The sequence below is a fragment of the Eleginops maclovinus genome, chromosome 7 (genome assembly GCF_036324505.1).
Source record: "Eleginops maclovinus isolate JMC-PN-2008 ecotype Puerto Natales chromosome 7, JC_Emac_rtc_rv5, whole genome shotgun sequence".
Classification (NCBI taxonomy): Eukaryota; Metazoa; Chordata; class Actinopteri; order Perciformes; family Eleginopidae; genus Eleginops; species Eleginops maclovinus.
In genome coordinates, this window is record NC_086355.1 from 25,308,963 (window position 1) to 25,336,092 (window position 27,130).

The window sequence follows — 27,130 nt, forward strand, 5'->3', positions numbered from 1 at the left end:
AGAGTGTAGGAATACTCTGTCACAGTAAAAGTCCTGCATTCTAAATGTTCCTCCAGTGAAAGTAGAAAGTACTCTCCTCTAAATGTACTTAAAGTAGCGACAGTAAAAGTAGTCATTGTTTGATTGGTCCATTTCAGAATAATATCTCTGATATGTTTTATAATTATTGATCATTAAAGTGTTCTCAGAGCTGGTAAAGGTGCAGCTAGTTTGAATGGCTTTGTATACTGCAGGGTAGCTGCTGGATTTACTGCAGGTGAACTAAAGTCTGATTTAAGGGAGATTATATTTACCATCATTAATCCAGATCTTCTTTCGACTAAAAGTGGGGTAGAAGTACTAAGTACCAATTGAAATAATAAAGTAGAAGTACTTGAAAATTGTACTTCATTTCGGTAATTGAGTTAATGTACTTAGTTACTTCCCCCACTGAATTTGAACATATCACTGTATTTGAATTATAGCTGAAAGGCAGTGGTGTTACACTACATAATACCAGAAATGGCTGTTTTGGGATGTTGCAGCTTCTGGTTTTATTGAACCTCCAGCTCCTGTTTGAGCTCCACAATTATGTGTAATTTGAACTATGTATGTATGTCATGTTCATAATTCAAAACAGGAAAGAAAATAATGAATTGCTCATGTTTATTAGAAAGTCTATTTCGTGTTTATTTCCCCTATACCCAGATAAAACACAAATTTCAGTTGAAATCAAATGAAACAAAAATAAAAACAGCTTGACAAGTACATTCTATTTCTCGATAGCTGGAACTTGTGTGTTTGAGGCAGTGGATCCAGAAGTGCACTTAAGATTACATTATGTTTGGTCATTGTCATTTATATACACACATAAGACTTGTGTAAACATTACTGTGGATTGTGTGACTGTAAAATAGTGAAGCTATGATTCCACAGGGATCAAGTGAGTTTTAAAACACAAGAGTCAGTAAAAGCCAATGTTGCTATGTGAATGTGAAATTTCAAAAATACATAAAAAAGATAACTGAATGTAATAGAGCCAGTCCTGCATCTACTCAGTTACAACTAATCTCTGTCCAAAATATTCATAGTTTCTTTAATAATTATAAAAGTCTTAAAAAAACTCTGATGATGCGATTGTTCCAGAATGCACTTAATGAATCGGTAAAACAAACATACTACTTAGCACCAGTAGGTTAAAACAAATCATGCAGCAAATCGTGTTGCTTCCTTCTTGTTGTTTAAAAAAGTACTTCAAGAATTTGGGGCATAAAGTCCATTTTTGTGGAATCCAGTGCAGCCACCCTTGCTTTGGTTTTGCATCCTTACAGTATGGCCATTATGGATGGTGTGGAGGAAGCTGGCCATGGTGGGTCCTATGTTCTCATCGCAGCGAGGACTCCTTGTTTGAGGGGGGCTGATGATGAAATGAGAAACATGGTTAGCCATTTAATGAATAAAATAACATGTATTTGTTTAATTCTTATTGTCCTGACAGCCCATTATTCCAAAACTCCAGTAGTCAGCAACAAACAGGTATGCATCCTCCATGTTTGTTTTTTGTGAAAAGACATCGTATTCTGATATAAAAGAATTTAGGAACGGGTCAAATCTGACTAGAAGGTTAAGACTATGGATAGAAAGAGGTTACGGTAACAATGTATGGGGTTATCCAATCAGAGGCAGAGTAAGACAAATCATCGCTCCTGAGAAAGTTCAAGTTAATGGCTGTTTGTTCTCGGGACAACGGGTCTCTGAAACAAACCAATAACACTTTACAGTAAATACGTCTCAATATGTCTCAAAACTTTAAAGATTTAAACTTTCTTCTTTGAAGGCAGTGTAAATGATGAGTTCTATGAAATGATGCTGTAGGATTTTGTGGTAGTGTTATTGCTGGTCTTCCTCAGTCACACTAACCAATAGAGGCAGCGTTAGACCACCAACTCATGAGTTCCGAGTTAAATTCCTTTTTTTGTCAATGGATTTTAGTCAATGGATAACGTCATATGATTTCCTTAGGTGGACGTTTTGGAGTTGCCACCAGCTATATTGCTTAGCTTCAGTGCTGGTAATGTCTGTTGGTTGTTTCCTGTATTTAATAGGACCAGATTTATTGTTACCTTTTAACTCTATTAAAGAAAATCCTCCCTGCAGAATGATCCGCACCGCTTCTGTTACTTAAGATGTTCCCTTCATGGGTCAGTAACTTCATCACAGGTGATCTGTGATACTGGAAGATGATTACTATGAGCAGAACATGTACCTGGTTTTCCACAAGCGTTCACACACTGCTGATGCGTATCGAAGCGGTTTTGGTTCCCAGCGCAGCCTCCATACCAGAAGCGCGTGCAGCTCTTACTGGTGGCATCGAAGTGCCACTTAAGGACAAACTTGGCACAAGTGCCTTCCTCTTTGGGAAGCTGGCAAATGTCCCCAGCTGTAGAGTCCACTGTGAAGATCATGGAGAGAATAAAAACACATATCACTGGCTGCATGCTTTAAATAACTGCTCAGTAAATTACTCTTTAAACAACAATGAGGGGTGCAATCAGCTGCATTTTTACCATTAAATGTAATGGTTAGTGGAAAGTCACTTAGAGATGTTGGCATCATTTGACCTGTTTGTGTTGCACAATGGAAATCTGCATAATGCTTTAATGCTTCATGGAAAGAATGAATGCACTAAATCACTGCAGATTTTCCTTCTTCCATAATCAATTTAGAGAGAGCCCATTTGATTTACACTAAGTTTCTCGTTCTAATTTACTGCAACGTCTAGCTGTACTGACAAATTGAACTTGTCTTCTGGGAGAAGTACTGCAGGAAAAACAATGAAGCAGTGAACAAGGCTTTCCATTCATTTTCTCTGCGGTCAGCACTTGGCTCGTTCCTGTGACAAAAGCATAACCTTCTCAGTTTTCCAAGCTTGGCTTTTACTTGTTCCGTCATTTAGAGCAACAGAGGAGCAGTGGAGGAGGTGGGTTCGTTTCCAGTTTAATACAAAGGTCTTATTGTTCAGCAAAGTGAGCACGGTTGGGGGAAATTGAATTATACATTGATTCATAACGTGTTGAGAAAAATGCATAAGATTAGGAGGGGGGTCTGAAAATTCAAATTAAGTTTTCAGGATGTGGATTGGCTTGTTTTTAAACTCTACCCAGAAGGATGTGCTTTTTCTTCTCTATTGGCTAACTAGCATACACGAGCAGCCAGAGCAAAGTCAGCTACTGTACGTCTTAAAAATACAGAGTCAGATGGGACGGAAAAGTAACATAACACTGTGCAGAGAGATACTCAGTAGTGAATGTGTGTGATCTCACCAGGATCTGGGAGGATCTCCACCTGTTCAACCTGCTGCACGCTTGGCTCGGGATCTGGCACTGTGGAAACATAACAGTTCGATGTGGTTTCAGCTGAAAGAAACCAGCTGCTGGAAAACTATCAGAAGTGGTGATATCCAGATATGAATGACCACAGACATTTACTATGCAATCATCATTTTCTTTAATGCACATTGGCAGATTGCTTTCCTTTTCCTGCTTTACACACCTATCATTGACAAGTTAAAAGAGAACTCGAAGGGATACCGGTCAAATTCCTTCAGCTTCTATAAATATCATGGATTTAATTCACTGTTTGCTAAGCCTTGCCCACTTAATTATGGTGTCTACGCCCGTCATGCTTTTAATTCTCGCACCGCATGTGTGAGTTGGTTGGAAACACTGCTTCCAGTAATTCTTTTAACTAAGGCAAACACAGCAAAGCTCAAGCTAAATGTCTCGGTATGTTTACCAACTGCAGTACCACTTTACAATAAGACTACCCTTATAAAGGGTTTATAATCAGGTTATTAATTAAGTTTTGAACACTTTATTAATCATTAATAACCATTTATAAACCAGTTCTAACATAGTTTTCATACATCAACACAGGCTCACTATTTGGCAAGATGACTAAGCCTTATATTGGCTACCTAGCTAACTTCATCTTCTTCATCAGCCAGCATCGTTGATATCTGTCGTTTACTGAGTTGATTCTCCCCCCATCCATCCTTGAAGGAATATATAGAGTTACATAACATAGCCCTTGACTCTGGAGGTTACTGCTGTAGTTAGTCACTGGCCATGCTAGCATTCACAGCTTACATTTGAGCAGATTTCATCCATCCTTTACAGTTTTTCATCTTTTTGCTTTAAAAGTCGTCCTTAAAAAAATAAACCACCTTTTAAATAAACAGTAACCTCCTTTGCTAGAGAGTCATTTGTGGGGAAATCCATGGCTTGACAGGCCTGGTGTGCTCAGCTGTGACTGGATTACAATTGTTCTGGAGCAATCTGCAGGGTCTGTATCATGATTTGGTTGTGTGCTGTATTCAGGCAAACCCAACAGGACATTCCCTCAGAGGGAACTGACAACCACTTACCTGACCTCATGCAGTTTTTCAGGCAGAGGGCCTCAGTGTCGAACCTATTGTCATTGCCTCCACAACCTCCATACCAGAACTGTGTACAGATCCCGTTCTTTCTGTCAAAGAACCACTTAGCCTGATAGTCTTTGCACGGCATTCCAGCGTCATAGTCAAGTGTGCATTGGTCTGCAAATTCATTAACTAGAACATGCATAAAGAAAAAAAAAACAAAAGCAGTGATGGACGACAGACAGGGAGAGAAGATGAGTTTGTGTTAATATTAAATGAATAAGTATAAAGTAGACATACAGCATGTACTGTGTGCTGTTGAAGAGATGCTGGTTATGGATAGAGTCATATTAATATGGGTGTTTAAAACATTCTACAATTATTTTTCTTAGTATTGATAAGGTGCATTCTCCTAGGGCAAAGGAAATGGCATTCAACATTACATCTTTCAGAGGGCTACTGGCATTATTAAGAGTTTGGACATTTGAAATTAAGAAAGCATTCAGTAGAAAGGAAAAGGTTTAGGTGTAGGTTTATTGGTGAATCTCACAGTTAGTTTTAACTACAGCAACTGTTTTGTTAGTTATTTTAGTCATATAGGATCTTTAGGCTGTGTGGTCCAGGTTACCAGCATGTTACAAACCCATAAAATATATATAAATACTTCATCTCACATAAATTCTCTGGAGTCTTGGTTGCATCGTCTGTTAATTCATCTCTCGGACAGCATTGTGTAAACTTTGCTAGTAAAATCATGTTCTGATCACGTTTTTTGTTTTTCCTGTTTTATTTTGAAATGTTTTTCTCCCCGTGTCATGTCTGTTTTTACTTCCTGTATTTCTGTTTTGCCACCTGTTGGGATTGTTTGCCCCGTCCTAATTTGACCTACCCTAACCCTTGTTCTCGTTTCTGTTTAGTTCCATCAGATCCCTGTGAGTTGTTTGTCGAACATCAGGAGGTTCTGTTCAGTTTTGCCTTGCCCTGACCAAGCCTTGGTATGTGTTTTCTGTTGAGTGCTTGCCCTATCCAGGCTGCTTCACTCCTGCCTGACACACACTGGCTTATCAGAGTGCAGCGATCACTGAATAAAAATAATGTAGGCAGCATTGCTCTCATAAACATGTGAATGATTGCAGGGCAGGTAGAGAAGCTTATCTGCTCTGACTCTCCTGTTAAAGTCACTATAGATGTCTTCATGTGTTAGGTACTGTATGCCTTTAGTATGTGTCTCCCAAGAAGCGGCAGCAGCTGTAAAGCTTTACGCCTTGGACACATTTTTGCACTCTAAATATTTTTCACTGCCTCTACTGTACTACCAACAAAAAGCCAATTTCTCCAAGAAACACATATAATGCAACCTCTAGCCCACAAAACCAAGAGTTTGAGCAGAAGGTTTTCAAAATGTACATACTATGCGCATGTGTGTGCATGTGCAGTCACTCACCAGTTTCTGGTGTGTCCAAAGGTGCAGTGTTTACAGTGCTGCTGCTCTGGCTGGCTGGCTTAAGCTCTGCTGCTTCTGTCAAAGGAAAAACATTTATTCAGTTGAATTTGGCTTGGCTTTAGTTTAAAAAGAATACATTTAAAAAAATGAAGAGACCACTCCACATGTTTCTTAAATCTTTATCTCTACATGAATGGCAGCCATTCCAGTGTCTGTTGAATTCCAACACAGAGAAATGTTGTCAGTAGTTTATAGAATATACAATACAATACAATACAATAAAAAAATAACTCGAAAACCTATAAATAATAAAACCAGAAAAAATGATAATGCTGAAGTGGACTCTTAATTGTTTCCGGAGCAGTAGAACACGAGAAAAGAACCAAGGGGTTTAAAAATATAACTATTTCCAAAAAGGCTGCAAAGTAAGGTTCAAAGTAGTGGATGCAATTCAATATTTTTGAAGTTAAAATTGATAATTTTAAATATGAATAATTGATATAATGTTTAAAATACAACTATATATTATTATAACATCTTGTATATAATCCAGCACCACTTAAGTCATTGCTGTTTTGTTTTTACTGTACTGGCTTTCTCAGCCAACGCCCCACACACAAATGAGTGTTGAGTGAATTCATTTGCAAAAAAACACAGAAAATGAACAACAAACAAAGTGAACGATGAAATAATTGACTGATGTAACTATTGTGATTTTATATTTATGTTAAGGAAGAAAAAAGTTCAATTACTTTGGCCAATATAGTCATGTAGTGATTTTTATATACAGCTCCGGAAAAATTAAGAGACCACTCCACATGTTTCTTAAATCTTTATCTCTACATGAATGGCAGCCATTCCAGTGTCTGTTGAATTCCAACACAGAGAAATTATCAGTAGTTTAAAGAATACAATTTTTTTTAAAAACACCATTTAACTCAAAGACATGTCTATAAATAATAAGACAAGAGAAAAAGATAATGCTGAAGTGGTCTATTATTTTTTTCCACGGCTGTATTTAAGAATCGCAGAAATGTTCACATCTGGTGGAAGGGGCTTCAATCTTGTGGGATATGAGGCGTAGGAAACGACATCATCTTGTGGGATGTAAAGAAAACGTACAGCTTATTTGTGTAGATGTGTTTAAGGACTTACTCGTTGTCATGATGCCTTTGCGGGTGGAGACAATCTGTCCCTCTGCAGTGTGGGCGGTGACCACAGCGTGATATGTTTGAGCACTCTCCAAGTTGTCCACGGAGAGGTCTGTGCCTGACACGTTTGTCTTCAGCACCAGGGCGTGGTCATGTAGCCGGGTCACCGTCACCTCAAAGTAGACAAAGAGCTTGGAGTCTGGGTTGGTCCAACGCAACTTCAGGCTGCTGGAGGTCACGTTAGAGACATGCAGCTCATCTACATCTGAAGTGGGGGGGTAAGGTGTTGTAAAGGCAGAAAAATGCAAAGTAAATCAGAGCTTGCAGAAAATATCTGACTGAGATCATGTCATAACTTCAGAGATCCCATTTCAATTTTGCTCCTTTTTTATTATTACAGTGGATTCCAAAAGTATTTACTGTAATACTTAGACATAAACAAGAAGAAAAAACTAGATGAATAGAAAACAAGACAAAAAAGGAAAAGAAAAGAGATAAGAGGAGAGAATGTTTAGTGTGCTTTTTTATCATGTTTAATTAAAACATGATAAAAAGGTTAATTGCAATGTCGAGCTAAGCTGGTGTGAAGAGGAATCAGCTGGATAAGGAGACCAGCTTTTATTTAAGGGATTGTATTGTCTTTTAAGGGTTTAGTGGTTGTTCGAGGTTTCACATGATCTGTTAAAAGATTGAGCCAAGTATTAATACTGTAGACCATTTGTTCTGTCTTTCCAATGGATTCGTATTGTTTTCCTTGCCGAGGTTATTGCAATAAGGATGAAAGTTTGGAGATGGCATGGGATGTTGAGAGTGGAGAGGTCACCTAAAAGAGTGATGACCTCCGACCAAAACCGGGGCACAAGAGGGCAGAGCCAGAAAGCGTGGAATCTATTTCAGAGGAGCAGTTTGTGCAGGTGTTGCTGTCGGTAAACCCATTCTGTGTTACTGTGTCGTGTGCTCAGTCAAGAAACTTGTGTTTGTTGATGTCGGTCTGATATGTGTTTAAGTCTGATTTCAGTATGCTCTTGATTGGCGATGTATTTGCTGCTACTGTTAGCTATACATTGCTTAAAGTGAATAAAGTCAAATTTATCAAAGAGCCCTTTAAACTCACGTTGTCTGCCGTTACTTTGTTGAATCCAAACTTACCAGTGTGCTTTCTTTGATGAACTGTCTGTTGGTTCTCATGATGTTTGTGATATTTCCTGTGAAGGAACCAATACATATTGAATAAAACCATCAAAGTCCCCAACACAGAAAGAATAGACACATTTTAAAAAATGACTACAATACTAACTCCTGTTGGTGTGATGATGAAAAGGGGTTTTTCAGGGGCTCGTCACTCTGGAACCACTTGCAGTTTTTAGAGACTTCAGGGGACATGTAGAAAGCATTTTCAACTAAAGAGAATAATAAGCAGAACACAATATGTCACTCCCAGGGACTTGGTTTCAATCAATTATAGACATTAAGACAACAAAAATAAACATAATAACATGAGTGGACTTACTGCTGATGTACTTTGGCAGCAGCTGTCCGAAAGTCTGCATGTGTTTGTCGTAAAATTGTGAGATGGTGTCCAGCCGCTTAAAGAAGACATCCGACGGCTCACTGGCCATGCGTGACAATACACGAGCATCACCAGCGCTCAGAGTCTCACCCACACCCAGGATCACCAGGAAGTAGCCTCTGCACTTGACCTCAGTCGCAATACGCACCAGCTGCTCCTCTTCTCCTTCCACAGTTCCTGTCACAAAGAGCAACAGTACTTTCCTGGGACGTTGGAGAGGCGCCACTTCAAACACCTGCTCCAAGGTCGATTCGATAGCCGCCGCCAGTGCCCTGCCACCCTCTAACTGTGGCGTTTTCTCCAGCAGGAATTTGACAATATCCTGAGCTGAGCTGTGCTGGGTCAAACCGATGTCTACACGGATTGGAGAGCCAGTATTGTTGTTGCGGAACTCGTACGGTGCTTGCTGGATAACAGACACTCTGGGGTTGTGAGCAGATGTTTTGGGATTTGAAGACACTTGGAGCTGCTCAACGATGTAAGCGATGTAGCGTTTGATTTCAGTAAAGACAGTTGGGTAGGTTGACTCTGAGCTGTCCATGACGAATGCCATGTCGATGTCCTCGTCTGTGGTGGGAGACCTCCTGCCTCGGCCAGCTAATGGGGGCTCATAGTCACACATCTGGTCCGGAGAGCAGACATCTAAAAAAAAAAAAAACATAAAATGTAATTGCTACATGCAGGCGATGTATTTCGAATCATCAAAAGTTGTATTGGAGGTACTCGGTAAGCCAGTGTACAGTCAGACCAATGGAAGTATTTTGTACAATGGTGGCGTTACACAAGGCTCAAACCTAGGCGCACATTTCTTTTAATTTTTCCAGAAATATTAATGGGATAAAAATACATTTGAACATGCAATATCGTTTTCCAATTTCTCAAAGAATTATATGAACAGAAACAGATTATTTTACACAACACGAAATAGGACAAACTTTGTATGACACATTCAGGGTCAAAAAGACGATCTTTTAGAAAACAAATCAGTGTAAATGTGATAAATATAATATATATATATATATTATTTAGATATAACAATAACAAAAACAAAACTGTGGTGACATTATTAATGACAAACATTCAGCTCTTACCGAAACAGACGTGGCAGCTCATCACCTTCTGGATGACTGAGTTGTACTGTGCACTTCCAGGGCCAGGAAGCACAATTACCTGAGCCAGTGCTGTGTTGTTGACCTGAAGAACAATAGGCAAAATACAATTACCTGCATCATCATCTCATTTACAGACACACAAAAGGCTCGGTCACCCTTAGTTTGAAGCCTGGTTTTGGCAACAGCCAGCAGAGCCCTACCTGAGGATCTGAGGCTGCCACAGGCTCATAAGGGCAGTTAGATCTTTAAAAGTAATCAGTATAGTCTTTAAACCAATTCTAAAACAGACAGGTTACCAGTAACGAGAGACAACAAATTGAAGAAAGGATATTGCTTTTTGGTCCAAAATCAGGCCAATAGATGAAGGTCTTCATTTTTTTTAAAGATAGGTAACTGATAAAAACAGAAACTGCTGATTAAAAGAAAGGTTACTGTCAATCATCAGACCAAGGTTTCTGGTTACAGGTTTTATATCTGAGGGGCATTTGGGGCGACATCTGTTGTGGTTCTGCTCTGTATTACCTGCAGTGCTCTGCTGAGTACTCTGTCTTCACGGTTGACCAAGAACAGGGCGGCGATTCCAGCATCATGGAGGCGGAGAGCTGCATTAGTAATCTCCTGGGCTCTGCCGGCTGTCCCGCCGACAAAGAAGATGGCCACCTTTCTCATGAGGAAGCCGCTGCGCACTCTCTTGAAGGTGTTCTGGGCCACAAAGCTCATGGCTGTGTCTAAGCTGCGCTGCTTTCGGGTCTGCAGGGTCTGGAGTCCCTCGATGCGCTGCAGCAGGGCACGTTTCTTCATTGCATCGGCAAAGCGGACCTCAGTGGTCACCTCATCGTTGTACATGGTTACAGCGACACGAGCACCTCTGGGACAGTTACTCTCAGAGATGGTGATGTCTCGGACCAGGCGCAGGACTGTTTCACGCATATTGTTGAAAACTGGGCGGGTAACGCCCTCTGAGATATCCAGGACAAAGGCCAGCTCAGTGGGGTAGAGAGGACATTCCTGCTGACCTGTCGGTGTACATGAAGGAGATTTAGTCCTCTACGAAGCAGTGCATACAGCACATATTTCAACTATTTAATATTACTGTATTACTTACCATAACAGCAAGCTGGTAGGAAATGTGGGAAAAAATAAAGTTTTTAGTCCAGAACACATGATTTATTTATTTATATGGTATTATAACATTGTTGATTTTTTTATTTTACTCACGGCAGTTTTCTCTGATTTTCTTAACCAGATCACATTGCTGAGAACAAAAGAGAAACAGGTTGAGAGAGTGATCGCCACAGATGTGTTTTGCTGTTTATTCAATACAGTTTTCAAAAGCACATACCACAACACCCGGTCCCCTCGGTCCTTTCTGACCCTATTCAAATAAAATAAAAACAGTTTTGTTTACAAGTGCACATTGCCCACGACAGAAGCATTTTATAGCATTGCTTATGATAACACATTTTGTAAAGAGCTCAACAATATTAACAATTTAATGTGATGTGAATCCATGAGTTAACACCATCAAAAACATAACTTTTTAGATAGTGTACATATACTAAAAATCATAACTGCAGAACATAACATGTCATTCATGCAGAGGTTCCTCAAAACATTTCATGTTGCTTACATATGGCCCAGGATGTCCAACCTCTCCCTTCTGTCCGGGTGTTCCTATATTCCCAGAGACACCCTGGAAAAAATGACAATGGTAAAGAAAAAATGTATGAAAGCTATGTGTGTAGTTCAAGAAATAACTTGTGTTAATGTGCACGGTCATTCACAGCTAAGCCTGCAAACTACACGTCTGAAAGGAACTGTGTCAGACCACTGTATCACAGCAAACATGTGTCCAGTGATACAGTGTGCACAGTACAGTATATATGCATACACTTTACAATGTTTTATCAAATGGATCTATCTAAGGATCTGAAAACATACCCTCTGGCCAAGATTGCCTCTGGGTCCAGGGCCGCCCTTTGTGCCGGGGTCACCAGCTGCTCCCTGAAATGATGGAAGTGAAGTTAATGGAAATGAGAAACAAAAAGAAGGCGCTATGACCAGGGTGTACTGGGTTACCCCTATTCTACTCCAGGAGGCAGGGTTGTGTATTACCTTTGGTCCTGAGAATCCTGGGAAGCCCTCATCACCCTGTGGAGGAAAATGCAAAATATATTTTTATTCCCATTTCATTGTATCCTTTTCTTAAAAATGCATACAGTATATCCTTTTTGTGTGTTTTTTATTTTGATCTATCTTTCTTATCTCTTAAATATGTTTGTTTGGTATTCCCTTAGCTTTTCTTTAATTTATTCCTTTTCCTTTAGCTGTTAGAGCGAGGTCTGTAGTACTGTGTGTGTGTGTGTGTGTGTGCATGTGTGTGTGTGTGTGTGTGTGTGTGTGTGTGTGTGTGTGTGTGTGTGTGTGTGTGTGTGTGTGTGTGTGTGTGTGTGTGTGTGTGTGTGTGTGTGTGTGTGTGTGTGTGTATTTCAGAATGTTCTGTAATTCCCTCTTATCACCCTTCATTGTAAATCTGTAAAGGCTTTTTCCTTACCTAATCATTAGATATTTGAGGGTAAGTCAAATTTGAACATTCATTTAATTGAAGATGAAAAAACCACGTGATTACCATACATTACTCTCGATTACTAGAGGTAAAAGTGTACTTGCCTTTCTTCCTTTAGACCCTGCAACGCCAAACCCATCTCTGCCGTCTTCACCCTTTCAAAACAAATAAGGAGAAGAAAAATGCTCGACCAACTTGTAATCAAAGTCATGGTACTTAGACAGAACACATGGGATAAGATTGGTCCCAGCAAAAACACCAACTCCTTAATTAAGAACACGCCAGATCCTTTTTCAGATAGAGAAGTAGCATCAGTCCTACTTTAAAGCACACATGGCAGTGATACAGTGGTAGTTATTCAAAAGATGATCTAATAACTGTCTGCTGGTTTTTAAAGTATGCATATTTGGTTTCCTAAAAACATGATGAACCGTGTATATCTGATATCATGAAGGATGGAAGGTTCTTATTTTCACTAGTTTTACATTATGGAGCATGCAAGAAGATGTGTTTTCACTCTTACAGGCTCTCCACGGGGACCAAGAGGTCCAACAACACCCTTAGGTCCTGGCTCTCCTGGCTCGCCCTACAAAGGCACAGAGACAGGCAGACACAGACAATGAGACTGAGACAGAAATAATTACATGAATAAATGGCAATGCTACAAGTTAAGAGGGAAATGTATCTTTGAACTGTCAGGATAGAGTTTCTATAGATTTGATTCAGTTATTTTTGCAATAGATCTCAAGCAGAACTTTGATGTTTTCATGCTGGCTCAAATAGACTATTCATATGTGTTCGGGTTTGTAAGAGAGCTGGGCTCAGGCCAGGGAGCAAACAGGTTATGGGAGAACATAAGCCATACAATTATGTTCCACTGATTACCTTGCGACCAAGAGATCCTCTTCTTCCCTTTTCTCCAGCCGTACCTGGGATACCTCCGGGACCCTGAAAAATAAGACATTAAAAGACATACAATTTTCTTGAATTAAGGTATATTATGCACATGATTTATATATATATGATTAATATATGTGTGGTATGTTACAGACATAGCTAAAAAGACTGAATAAAATGTTCCTCAGAGTTTCTCTCACCCTGGGTCCAGGGTTTCCATCTTCTCCTCTGGGTCCCGGTGTACCTATCGGTCCAGATGGACCCTTAAAGAAGACAAACCAGAAATCTATGAGTCAACAGTGTCTTGAATATTAGAGCTAGACTTCCAACACTCAAATAGAGAATGGAATCACACATTCCTAGATACACAAACACACCAGCCACAGTCCAGTAAAAGCAATTTGTAATAAAGCCAAGTAATGACAGCATGCTCTGTAATACATGTTTGCATGGTGAATTAGTGAATTGGATAAACTGCCAAATATTATGAAAAGAAGGGAAAACTTACTCTAGATCCTCCAATACCAGGCTCACCCTGTACACCCTCTGCTCCAGGCTTTCCAGGATTTCCCTGTAACGACATGCCAACAGCAAAAAATTATTGCAACTCCAAAAATTACTGCAATAGGTATAACACAATGTATGGTATCACTATAAAGGGACATACAGCCTGTCCAGGTGGGCCTCTTCTGCCATTAGGTCCCTAATAAAGTGGGAGTATAAATACCTTTTGATTAAAAAAAAGTTGCATGTTATTATTAAACAAAGATAGTGAAGATATGGTCAAATGATTTACCCCTCTTCCAAGTTCACCGGGGCCGCCCTTCTTTCCGTCCTCACCAGCCTCTCCCTGTCATTACAGAGCACATGTCCCAATGAACCCAGCATGTAAACACAATCGAGCGGCATCTGTTTAAAATGCATTGGCAGGATCATTTTGTTCATTATAATGTGTTAAGGGGGATATTACCGCCGGTCCTGCATCACCAGGGTCTCCTTTAGGTCCTGCACTGGTGTTATCTTGTCCACTTGTACCCTATTAGTAAGACAACACTCAATTTCAACATTCAGTGTGTATAGGACTTTTTATTTACTTTTTTGTTTAACAGAACTGTTAACCTTCTCTAAGGTATCCATGTTTAACAGAGTGAATATTGTTGTTTTATAGATTCAGGCAGTAAAAGGAAGTACAACAGCATCCAGAGTACTCACGGGGTTTCCTCTGATTCCCTGTTCTCCTATCCCTCCACTTTGTCCTTTGAGACCTTTGGGACCCTAATAACATATGTGAGCATACATCAGCACTAGCCATATGTGATATAATGCAATATGGGTATTAAAAATGTAAAAGTTAATTGAATCCAGTCACTAACTCTAATGCCAGGGTTTCCTCTGTCTCCTGGGGATCCAGCCACTCCACTTTTGCCCTGAAATATAGAGCAGATGCCTATTAAAGCCCATAATCGAAAGCACACCAACTCTTTGGTGGAAAGACAACAAGTTTTCAAATCTGTCGGAGGTATAAAACAAAGGACTTAATGACAAAATGTAATATAACACACACTTACCTCTTCTCCATTAATGCCATCAAGCCCAATTTCTCCAAATTCACCCTTTTCCCCTGAGTAGCCACGAGAACCCTGGACAGAAGGAAAAACTGTTTTATCCCATTATATTTAATAAATACAATACAATATAATATTCATAATTTAAAGTAAGAAATACGTTGGAGTTGAATGTTGAATATCAAAGCCTTTACCTTGACACCCCTTTGTCCAGGACATCCCTGGAAACCCTGAGTTCCATTCACACCTGGAGGACCTCTCTCTCCCTGTCATTATAGAATAAAGGTTAATACATTACCGAGCCAGGAAAAAAACAGGAAAGAAATTTGAAAAAAATTAAGTTGATGAAAACGAAAAAAAGATATTAATCAACATTGTTTAAAAATGTTTTTATAATTGTAGATTAGGAAGTAACATTTCTCTCATTGAAATATCGTCAGACTGTGACGAGGTATTCAAACTTACAGGTCCTCCCTCATCTCCAGGATGTCCTTGGCTTCCTGCTGATCCGGGACCACCCTAAAACAGAAATTTAAAAATGTAAGCATTTGAAAAAATTATGTTAAGATTTATTGATCCCCGTATGGACATTGAGTTAGTGTAGCAGCAACAGAATAAGAGAGAACACAAAAAGTACAGATGGGTTAATAAGACAAAAATAAAATAAAATAAGATAAAATAGTTTCTAGTAATAGTATGAAGAGAAATAACAAGAGCAACATGAGTTCAACTCTGAACTGGTGAATGCACATATATACAGATATTTATAAAGGTTGTTGATCTCAATTCTTGGCAAGGTCTCAAAAACAAATATTTCCTTATGTTTTTCATCGGATACCTTTGGTCCTGGAAGTCCAACTGCTCCTCGGTCTCCTCTGGTACCGGTACATTTGCACGGCACTGCACAGCACTCTCTCTCTGCAATATTGTCCTACACAGCAAAAACCCAAATATCAAGTAATTCATTGTTTAAAAAGGAGGCTTACAAAGTCTTCCATCTTACTAAATAGTACTCACCAGCTCTTCCATCAGCTCATAGTCCAAGTCCATGACATTGACTCCTAAGGGTCTGGTGTACCTAAATCCGCGACCAAATTCCAGCAGCAAAGCCTCCTCAAATTTGGGCACCCGCTCAAGCCCAACTAGAATGAAACTGTTCACTCCTGTTTTGTAATTTAAAGAGTGTAAGGAACATGAATTACTAAAATGATCATTTCACAAGTTTAAGGATAGATAGTCTTTAAGGACTTCTGCATCATCTGTGTACCTGACTGGCGAAGCTCCTCAACTCCTTTTTTCAATTGAGCATATTGGGCGTCAATACCATCAGTCAGGTGAACGACAACCTTCAGTAGAAAAAGCAAAATCAGTTTGTCATATCCTTACGTTCTCTATGTGATATTGTGTAGTGAATTGAAAACAGAAATGTCCAGATTATGTCGTTCCTTTCCTGATCCAAGTGCTTTCACACTGTATTTTGTATTAGCAAATAAAGGGTTCAACTTACTAAAATCACTGCTTAGTCATTCAGTGCTTGCTAAAAATGAGAAGCTACTAATTTGATAGGTTGTACACTGCCCTTTGCTGATAAGCAGAGCTGAGTTAAGTTAAGGCACGTTAACACGGGACGCGATGCAATATTTTCATGTGTCGCGATAAGATGTAAAGTCAATGCAAAGAAGCAAATAGTGAAATGGAGTTCAATTCAAGTGCGCTGCTGTTAAAACCCAGAGCTCACAGCTTTTTATATCTGTTGAGAAACTGGATAAAAGTTACAAAAACTACAAACCACAGACTATGGCATGGTGAACACAGTCGCTGCTTTATTTCTGTCAAAATTATGTTATTGTGAGTGTGGATGGAGCAGCTACAACATTAGCTTAGCCTGATCAATCAGATTTCCATTCAGAAAACACACATTTTTAAAGTGTTTCGTCTGCTGTCTTGTAAGCACACTTGTGAGCATTAATTCATGGTTTTTACAAACCGGTATCAGTATGTTGTTAGTTTGCCAGCATTTTTAAATGTGTATTACAATGAAATCACAGCTAAATATTTTCATTTTTTTCTAGTGGTTGTGTTTAGTTGTTGTTTGTTATTTTCAATAGTATCTACATGGAGATAAGCCCAGCCTCCTCGCCAGATAGGGTAGTTTGAGTGACAAGAGTAAGCACAACTGTCTCTGAAACTGATGTTGATACACAGGCGAGTAAATCTAAGCACGTTCTTTGCATCATCTCCGGTGTGAACGAACCATTAAAGTGTAGATAACAGAATATGTTATAACATTATTTGGCCTTGGATATCTTTTTTCAAAACAGTTTCAGTAACCAACCTTGACAACGTTGTCCTGTCTGGTTTTGAACCTATTGATGTAAGCTGAGATGGTTTTTCCATTTAGGACAAAGGGGCCACGCCTCTGTAGGGCTCTGAAGGCCTCAAAGAGTACTTGATCATTTTCTGTGAAGTCAATCTGAACAGGATTAGAGTTAGAGTCCATGGCCAGCATGCCCACTTGGACAGACGGAATCAGCCCAGATGAGCAACTGATAGCTGCCATTTTAGAGATCCTCTTCAGAATGGCTTCCATCCTCTTCTGGAGGTTGGTCTGAACACTGAAGATGTCTTGCTCAGAAACATCAAAACCCACCAACACTTCCATGCTGCAGGCTGTAAGACAGAGCATGTCTTATTAGGCATTTTGGGTAAACAACAGAAACTGAAACGTTTACATTTCAGCTGCAAAATGTGAAACAGCTCATGAAAAGTATTACATGAAAAAGTGTAGAAAAAAAACTATATTGCTTACTTCTAGTATTTTCTGGCACACCGACACACAACTTCCCTTTCACTTCATCATCCAAAGTCTCCAGGATTTGTTCATTCAGCTCGGAAAGTTCCAGATAGGTGCTTGCTCTAGCCACAGTGGAGGACTCGCTTGCTAGGTCTTCTAATTCACCCTCAATGTCGCCCACTCCTACAGCAAAGACTCTCACACCTTTTTTCTTCAGACCAAGAGCTGCTGTTTTTCCATCATCAGCTGAACGTCCTCCAGTAAGAACCATTAGGATCTGAGGAGTGCCATCGTCCTTCCTACTGCCTTTTTCTTTGGTAAAGTAAACATCTTCAATGTGGCGAATGGCTGCACCAGTGTTGATTCTACGTCCACCCTTGTATTCTGCTCGGCCAATGGCACTTACAATGTCTTGCTTGTTCTTGTATGTGTTGAGGTAGAATACATCAGTAACATCTGTGGTATAATGTGCCAAGCCAATCTGCAGGTTGTCTTGCTCATTGAAGAACAGATCAATTAGGTTGGTGATAAACATCATCACTTCTTTAAAGTTATCCCTGCCCAAGTTAATGGAGCCATCCACCAAAAACACTATATCAGCCTTTTTGGATGGCACGCCTGGTGATGCTAAGAAGAAAGAGAGAAATTGGTGAATACAGGGTAGAGAATTTTAAGAACAGGAAAAGAAATGTAGAAAAGGTAGTTATTACATTTTCTACAAAAAATACATGTTCTCTCTTCTCTTACATTGTGTAATGTAAGTTTCATTAATAGTAACATTTTTCTCAACTTACTTGGATATTCTGTGGGTATTTCATCAGCGGTGGTTCTCAGCCTCTCAATAACTCCCTGCTGGATTGAAGACAGGCCAGGGAAGTTAGGAACCTGAAGGACATCAGATGAGGTGGTGGCAATTTGGCTGAGCTGCGTTCTGTCAGCACCAGCGGCTCCAACACCAATGCAGTTGACCCGGGAGCCCTTGAGCAGAGGTCCATAAAGAGCAACATCTTGGGGGGAACGTCCACCTGTGAGAACCACAAGATGCTGGGAGGCTTCCGGACGAACACCAGCAGCGGGTTTTAACTCATTCTTTATGACGTATTCAATGGCATCAGCCAGATCTGATGACCGGCCACCCATCTGACGAAGTCTTTTAACAGCAGAAACAACAGCTGGCTTGTTGTTGTGAGAGTTGAGTGAGAACTCTGTCTTTACTCTGTCTGCATACTGGACAACAGCAACACGCACTTGATCAGGCTGTACATCAAGTTGTTGGACAATGTTATGGATAAAGTCACGGATATGTGCAATTCCAGCAGCACCTGTATTGTCTGAGCCATCAATAAGGAAGATGATGTCTTTTCTCCCAAGATTTAGGGTTGGGCCTGCACATTAAGCACATCAGAGGAAAAAGGAAACATATTTTATTTTGCAATATATTAGTAAAAGACCTGAAAAAACATCTATGACTATATCACAACTCCATCACAAAACTAAGGTCTGGAGGCATGCAGTAGTTAAGGGGTGAACACTGCCCTGAACCCTTAACCACCTACTATGCCCTGACCAAATTATAAAGACATGTCTAAGTAATTTTTTATGAGAAATTACAACTTGAAGTTAACTTTAACCATTCATTTATGAGAAAGTATTTCTTACCCAAGTCCACTGAGGGAGGGACATAACTGCTGATGATGTCAGTGGTTGATATTGTTTTCACTGAATCGAGGAGCTGTGATTCCACTGTTGGAAGCTGCTGGAAACTGTCAACTGTATATGCCAGGTCAGGCCTCAGGGAAATCTGTCTCAGTTCATCAGCGTCTGCATTCCTTGAACCAATTGCAAGAGGTGCCACCTGGTTTCTTTTAAGTTGATCAGCTGCAGTGGATACATCATCAGAAGATTTGCCACCTGTAACTAGAATCAGGAACTGAGGCACACCATCCTCGATGCGGCTTCCCGCTGATCTTTGGTAGACATTTCTGTAGACATACTCAAGAGCACGACCTGTGTTGAGACGGTTTCCACCTTTGATTCGCACTTTTGACAGAGCCTGTCGTACCTCCTCTTTGGTAGAGAATTCCTTCAGAAGGAATTCTAGCTTCGGGTCATCACTGTACTGTACCAATGAAATTCGGACCTTATCCAATCCTACATCCAGCTTATCCACAACTCTTCTTATCATTTCACGGATGGAAGGGAACTCACTACGCACTGCTGTTGTGCCATCAATCAGAAATACGACATCCCTCTTTTCTCCTCCTGTGGGTACTGGTGGGATTACTGCTCCAAAACAATGCAAGCACAGTAACAAGGCAACATTACTTAGTACAGTGTATGTAATAGAGGTAGTGTAGAGGCTATACAGTTTGACTGAGAAAGTCAATAGTCATGTAAAAAATAAGGCAGGCAATGTAAAAAACATAAAGTATTGGATTGGGGTGGGTGTGAATGTTTAGGCTTTGATTTATTAAACAATAAAACTAAAATTACCTTCAGTGGTTGGGAATACTGGAACCAAACTGTTGATGTCATCATCTGACAACTCAGTGAGTTTGGTGATTAAGTTTTCTTGGACTGTGTACAGGCCAGGGAGATCATCTACACCGTAGGCAAAGTCAGGCACGTAGGACACCACCCGAAGCTCTGTAGGGTTGACATCCCTGGTCCCAATGGAGAAGGGAAGAACTCTGGATTGTTTGAGGGAAGATGCTGCCCTATTGATGTCATCTGTGGAAGACCCACTTGAGACGACAATAAGAAACTGCGGTACACCCTCTTGCTTCCTGCTACCACGGGCAGCTGTCAGAACATCTTGATTGACAAACTGCAAGGCCTGACCAAGGTTACGTTGTCTTCCCCCTCGCTGCCTCATTACCCTGATTGCATTCAAAACACCTTCTTTGGTTGTATGTGTATTCAGAAACATGTCAACTTCGGCAGAGTCACCATACTGGACCACGCCAATCCGGATCTTGTTTTCGCCCACATTGAGAGTATCCACGACCCTGCGGATAAACTCCTGGATGATAGGAAATTCTCGTCCAACACCATCAGATCCATCAACGAGGAAAACGACATCTTTCCGGGGACCTTGTGTCTCAGCTGAAAGACAGAAAACAATGACAAAGATCATTAAGAATATAAATAAGCTGAAAGGGAGAATGTAGCTACCTGTAAAGGAAAGAACCAACTCATGAAGAGTCTAGTATGAGTTTGCAAGATAAGCACTCAAATGTAGGCTTTGTTTGTTTCTCCTAAGAATCAAGAACTGCACTGTACTGCGAAACTTCTTCTTCTTCAGTAGGCTGCAGATTTATCAAACATATATGAACATTCCGCTTAAGAAAGAATCAGTCTTATTCTCAGTTGTCACCCATAAAACACACTATTAAATGCAAAGTTAATGCTGAAGTTACAAACGTACTTAGCAGCATACACAATTAGGTTTGATTCACCTCTGATCAATAAAATCAACTTTGTGTAGGACCAATATATTTACCCTGGCTGAACAGGAAATAAAAATAAATAGAGTCAGAACCCTTCTGATGTTAGGTTCAGCCGTCATCTAAATAAGGTGAGAACAAGTACTTGGAGTATAATACATAGTAGTTGGAACTCTTTTAATTAAAAGTACCAATTGATTAAACTGCCACACTTTCTAGTGAAAAGTACAGTGAAGGTCAAATAAGTCAGGTCGCCATTCAGGGCAGAGCGAGGATATGCTTGTTAACATACCAAGGACAGTTGGTGTTCGTGGGGTGACGTCTATAACCACAGCCTCCACCGAGGACTGAAGTTGCTGTTGGATACTGGGAAGGTCAGTGAAATCAGACACAGATAGAACGTAATTGGGACCGTGGGATATCTTCTCCAGCTCTCCGCTATCAGAGCTCCTAGTTCCAATTGCAAAGGTCAAGACACCCAGCTGTTTTAGAGCAGAGGCTGGTGCATCAACACTGTCAAAAGACCTTCCACCACTTAGCAATAACAGGACCTGTGGAACTCCTTCCAGGCGCCTGCTTCCAGCAGAGGCTGTGAAGACATTATCCCTCAAGTACTGGAGAGCTGCTCCAGTGTTGAGGGGTCTTCCACCTTTGTGCCTCAAACCTCTGACGGTGTCAAGGATTTCTGCTTTTGTGGTGTATGTGTTCAGATAGAAATTGACAGTTGGATCTCTGCTGTACTGCACCACTGAGACACGGTCTTTGTTGTCGTCCACACTGAGTTTCTCTACTACTCTTTGGACAAAGTCTTGCATAGCTGGGAATCCACTCCTTGTACTATCAGATCCATCCAACAAGAACACAACATCTCTTCCTGGTTGTTGTCTATCCACTAGGGAACATAGAATTTGAGAGACGTTTAGGTTTGTTGTCAAGAGTCATATGATGAAAGCTCACTGAAATGTTAAAAGCAATTCTGCTGGCTAAACTGTTTTGTCAAAGTGCCAGAGGCTGAGCTCAATTGAGTGCATTACCCTTTAATACAGTTCAAATTGCATCCTACCATGATTTGGGAATTTAAGTCAGTCACTTTCTTACCCGTTTCTGTTGGTGTTACCGGCGTAGCTCTCACTAGCACTGTGCTCATTACAGAGGAGAGCTGTTCTTGGACACTGGGGAGGTCAGTAAACTCAGACACTGATAGAGCGTAACTCGGGTCATATGATATCTTCCTCAGCTCTCCACTGTCAGAGTTCCTTGTTCCAATGCCAAGCACAACGATGCCCTGCTGTTTGAGAGCGGAGGCTGGACTGTCTACTTTGTCAAAAGACTTTCCACCATTTAGCAGGATCAACATCTGTGGAACACCCCGCAGGCGCCTACTCCCGGAGGAGTTTGTAAAGACATAATCTCTGACGTATTGGAGGGCAGCCCCGGTGTTGAGGGGTCTGCCTCCTTTGTGTCGCAACCCTCTAACCGAATTGACAATATCCTCTTTTGTGCTGTATGTTTTCAGGTAGAAATTGACCTCTGCATCTCTGCTGTACTGTACTACAGAGACGCGGTCTTTGTTCTCTCCCACATTGAGTTTCTCCACCACGCTCTCAACAAAATCACGCATGGCAGGGAAGCCATTCCTTGTGCTATCTGAGCCATCCAGAAGGAACACAATGTCCTTTTTGGCAGTGTCAACTGAGAAAAGACAGGAAGACAAAACATTAAAACCTTTGCCATAATATGTCCTTGGAATAATTCTCAAGATGTGGACTATCTTTTTGAAAGCAACTAGCAATAACTACTTTAATTTTTAACAGTAAAACCTTAAACTGCCACCCTCTCTAGTGAAAAGCACAGTGAAGGTCAAATAAGTCAGGTCGCCATTCAGGGCAGAACGAGGATATGCTTGTTAACATACCAAGGACAGTTGGTGTTCGTGGGGTGACGTCTATAACCACAGCCTCCACCGAGGACTGAAGTTGCTGTTGGATACTGGGAAGGTCAGTGAAATCAGACACAGATAGAACGTAATTGGGACCGTGGGATATCTTCTCCAGCTCTCCGCTATCAGAGCTCCTAGTTCCAATTGCAAAGGTCAAGACACCCAGCTGTTTTAGAGCAGAGGCTGGTGCATCAACACTGTCAAAAGACCTTCCACCACTTAGCAATAACAGGACCTGTGGAACTCCTTCCAGGCGCCTGCTTCCAGCAGAGGCTGTGAAGACATTATCCCTCAAGTACTGGAGAGCTGCTCCAGTGTTGAGGGGTCTTCCACCTTTGTGCCTCAAACCTCTGACGGTGTCAAGGATTTCTGCTTTTGTGGTGTATGTGTTCAGATAGAAATTGACAGTTGGATCTCTGCTGTACTGCACCACTGAGACACGGTCTTTGTTGTCGTCCACACTGAGTTTCTCTACTACTCTTTGGACAAAGTCTTGCATAGCTGGGAATCCACTCCTTGTACTATCAGATCCATCCAACAAGAACACAACATCTCTTCCTGGTTGTTGTCTATCCACTAGGGAACATAGAATTTGAGAGACGTTTAGGTTTGTTGTCAAGAGTCATATGATGAAAGCTCACTGAAATGTTAAAAGCAATTCTGCTGGCTAAACTGTTTTGTCAAAGTGCCAGAGGCTGAGCTCAATTGAGTGCATTACCCTTTAATACAGTTCAAATTGCATCCTACCATGATTTGGGAATTTAAGTCAGTCACTTTCTTACCCGTTTCTGTTGGTGTTACCGGCGTAGCTCTCACTAGCACTGTGCTCATTACAGAGGAGAGCTGTTCTTGGACACTGGGGAGGTCAGTAAACTCAGACACTGATAGAGCGTAACTCGGGTCATATGATATCTTCCTCAGCTCTCCACTGTCAGAGTTCCTTGTTCCAATGCCAAGCACAACGATGCCCTGCTGTTTGAGAGCGGAGGCTGGACTGTCTACTTTGTCAAAAGACTTTCCACCATTTAGCAGGATCAACATCTGTGGAACACCCCGCAGGCGCCTACTCCCGGAGGAGTTTGTAAAGACATAATCTCTGACGTATTGGAGGGCAGCCCCGGTGTTGAGGGGTCTGCCTCCTTTGTGTCGCAACCCTCTAACCGAATTGACAATATCCTCTTTTGTGCTGTATGTTTTCAGGTAGAAATTGACCTCTGCATCTCTGCTGTACTGTACTACAGAGACGCGGTCTTTGTTCTCTCCCACATTGAGTTTCTCCACCACGCTCTCAACAAAATCACGCATGGCAGGGAAGCCATTCCTTGTGCTATCTGAGCCATCCAGAAGGAACACAATGTCCTTTTTGGCAGTGTCAACTGAGAAAAGACAGGAAGACAAAACATTAAAACCTTTGCCATAATATGTCCTTGGAATAATTCTCAAGATGTGGACTATCTTTTTGAAAGCAACTAGCAATAACTACTTTCATTTTTAACAGTAAAACATTAACCTGCCACCCTCTCTAGTGAAAAGCACAGTGAAGGTCAAATAAGTCAGGTCGCCATTCAGGGCAGAACGAGGATATGCTTGTTAACATACCAAGGACAGTTGGTGTTCGTGGGGTGACGTCTATAACCACAGCCTCCACCGAGGACTGAAGTTGCTGTTGGATACTGGGAAGGTCAGTGAAATCAGACACAGATAGAACGTAATTGGGACCGTGGGATATCTTCTCCAGCTCTCCGCTATCAGAGCTCCTAGTTCCAATTGCAAAGGTCAAGACACCCAGCTGTTTTAGAGCAGAGGCTGGTGCATCAACACTGTCAAAAGACCTTCCACCACTTAGCAATAACAGGACCTGTGGAACTCCTTCCAGGCGCCTGCTTCCAGCAGAGGCTGTGAAGACATTATCCCTCAAGTACTGGAGAGCTGCTCCAGTGTTGAGGGGTCTTCCACCTTTGTGCCTCAAACCTCTGACGGTGTCAAGGATTTCTGCTTTTGTGGTGTATGTGTTCAGATAGAAATTGACAGTTGGATCTCTGCTGTACTGCACCACTGAGACACGGTCTTTGTTGTCGTCCACACTGAGTTTCTCTACTACTCTTTGGACAAAGTCTTGCATAGCTGGGAATCCACTCCTTGTACTATCAGATCCATCCAACAAGAACACAACATCTCTTCCTGGTTGTTGTCTATCCACTAGGGAACATAGAATTTGAGAGACGTTTAGGTTTGTTGTCAAGAGTCATATGATGAAAGCTCACTGAAATGTTAAAAGCAATTCTGCTGGCTAAACTGTTTTGTCAAAGTGCCAGAGGCTGAGCTCAATTGAGTGCATTACCCTTTAATACAGTTCAAATTGCATCCTACCATGATTTGGGAATTTAAGTCAGTCACTTTCTTACCCGTTTCTGTTGGTGTTACCGGCGTAGCTCTCACTAGCACTGTGCTCATTACAGAGGAGAGCTGTTCTTGGACACTGGGGAGGTCAGTAAACTCAGACACTGATAGAGCGTAACTCGGGTCATATGATATCTTCCTCAGCTCTCCACTGTCAGAGTTCCTTGTTCCAATGCCAAGCACAACGATGCCCTGCTGTTTGAGAGCGGAGGCTGGACTGTCTACTTTGTCAAAAGACTTTCCACCATTTAGCAGGATCAACATCTGTGGAACACCCCGCAGGCGCCTACTCCCGGAGGAGTTTGTAAAGACATAATCTCTGACGTATTGGAGGGCAGCCCCGGTGTTGAGGGGTCTGCCTCCTTTGTGTCGCAACCCTCTAACCGAATTGACAATATCCTCTTTTGTGCTGTATGTTTTCAGGTAGAAATTGACCTCTGCATCTCTGCTGTACTGTACTACAGAGACGCGGTCTTTGTTCTCTCCCACATTGAGTTTCTCCACCACGCTCTCAACAAAATCACGCATGGCAGGGAAGCCATTCCTTGTGCTATCTGAGCCATCCAGAAGGAACACAATGTCCTTTTTGGCAGTGTCAACTGAGAAAAGACAGGAAGACAAAACATTAAAACCTTTGCCATAATATGTCCTTGGAATAATTCTCAAGATGTGGACTATCTTTTTGAAAGCAACTAGCAATAACTACTTTCATTTTTAACAGTAAAACATTAACCTGCCACCCTCTCTAGTGAAAAGCACAGTGAAGGTCAAATAAGTCAGGTCGCCATTCAGGGCAGAACGAGGATATGCTTGTTAACATACCAAGGACAGTTGGTGTTCGTGGGGTGACGTCTATAACCACAGCCTCCACCGAGGACTGAAGTTGCTGTTGGATACTGGGAAGGTCAGTGAAATCAGACACAGATAGAACGTAATTGGGACCGTGGGATATCTTCTCCAGCTCTCCGCTATCAGAGCTCCTAGTTCCAATTGCAAAGGTCAAGACACCCAGCTGTTTTAGAGCAGAGGCTGGTGCATCAACACTGTCAAAAGACCTTCCACCACTTAGCAATAACAGGACCTGTGGAACTCCTTCCAGGCGCCTGCTTCCAGCAGAGGCTGTGAAGACATTATCCCTCAAGTACTGGAGAGCTGCTCCAGTGTTGAGGGGTCTTCCACCTTTGTGCCTCAAACCTCTGACGGTGTCAAGGATTTCTGCTTTTGTGGTGTATGTGTTCAGATAGAAATTGACAGTTGGATCTCTGCTGTACTGCACCACTGAGACACGGTCTTTGTTGTCGTCCACACTGAGTTTCTCTACTACTCTTTGGACAAAGTCTTGCATAGCTGGGAATCCACTCCTTGTACTATCAGATCCATCCAACAAGAACACAACATCTCTTCCTGGTTGTTGTCTATCCACTAGGGAACATAGAATTTGAGAGACGTTTAGGTTTGTTGTCAAGAGTCATATGATGAAAGCTCACTGAAATGTTAAAAGCAATTCTGGATTTTCATTTTCCTACAATTATTCTTACCAATGACATCAGTTTTTGGAGTTTCACTTTTCAATTTTTCTCCCGTAATTCTACCAACAACTTGCTCTTTTATAAGTGTAAGTTCAGCTTCATCAGAAACAGAAAATGTGTAACTTGAAGCATGAGATAGTTTCTCCATTTCTGTAGGGTCAGCGTTTTTTGTTCCAATGCTTAATATTGTGACATTGCTTTCTTTTAGAGAAGCAGACGGCAAATCCACACTGTCATTTGAAGGTCCACCACTTAAAACAACAAGAGTTTGTGGCACATTTGCAGTGTATCTGCTCCCTGAGGCAGTTGTGAATACAT

The 27,130-nt window shown here is 41.2% G+C and overlaps 1 protein-coding gene across 2 annotated transcripts; it reads right to left on the bottom strand.

Moving 5' to 3' along the window:
* Positions 1 to 628: 628 nt before the first annotated feature.
* col6a3 (collagen, type VI, alpha 3) lies at positions 629 to 26,771 on the bottom strand. Of its 2 annotated transcripts, XM_063887328.1 has the most exons (45): positions 26,106 to 26,771; positions 25,289 to 25,882; positions 24,483 to 25,082; positions 23,666 to 24,259; positions 22,860 to 23,459; positions 22,043 to 22,636; positions 21,237 to 21,836; positions 19,992 to 20,603; positions 19,158 to 19,781; positions 18,293 to 18,883; positions 17,514 to 18,125; positions 17,040 to 17,374; positions 15,972 to 16,050; positions 15,722 to 15,867; positions 15,543 to 15,635; positions 15,170 to 15,223; positions 14,899 to 14,970; positions 14,708 to 14,779; positions 14,513 to 14,566; positions 14,352 to 14,414; positions 14,110 to 14,175; positions 13,936 to 13,989; positions 13,807 to 13,842; positions 13,648 to 13,710; positions 13,340 to 13,402; positions 13,128 to 13,190; positions 12,766 to 12,828; positions 12,347 to 12,397; positions 11,792 to 11,827; positions 11,618 to 11,680; positions 11,307 to 11,369; positions 11,019 to 11,051; positions 10,895 to 10,931; positions 10,782 to 10,793; positions 10,199 to 10,692; positions 9,656 to 9,758; positions 8,505 to 9,206; positions 8,292 to 8,394; positions 8,144 to 8,199; positions 6,999 to 7,259; positions 5,844 to 5,918; positions 4,406 to 4,591; positions 3,303 to 3,362; positions 2,246 to 2,431; positions 629 to 1,396 (listed from the first exon to the last, which is right to left on the bottom strand). In XM_063887328.1, the coding sequence occupies exons 1-45, from the start codon at positions 26,626 to 26,628 to the stop codon at positions 1,356 to 1,358; spliced, it is 10,482 nt and encodes a 3,493-aa protein (XP_063743398.1). In that variant the 5' UTR covers positions 26,629 to 26,771; the 3' UTR covers positions 629 to 1,355. The 2 variants fall into 2 exon arrangements, with proteins under 2 accessions (XP_063743398.1, XP_063743399.1); XM_063887329.1 differs by lacking the exon at positions 4,406 to 4,591 and having other exon boundaries at positions 26,106 to 26,770.
* Positions 26,772 to 27,130: the final 359 nt, after the last annotated feature.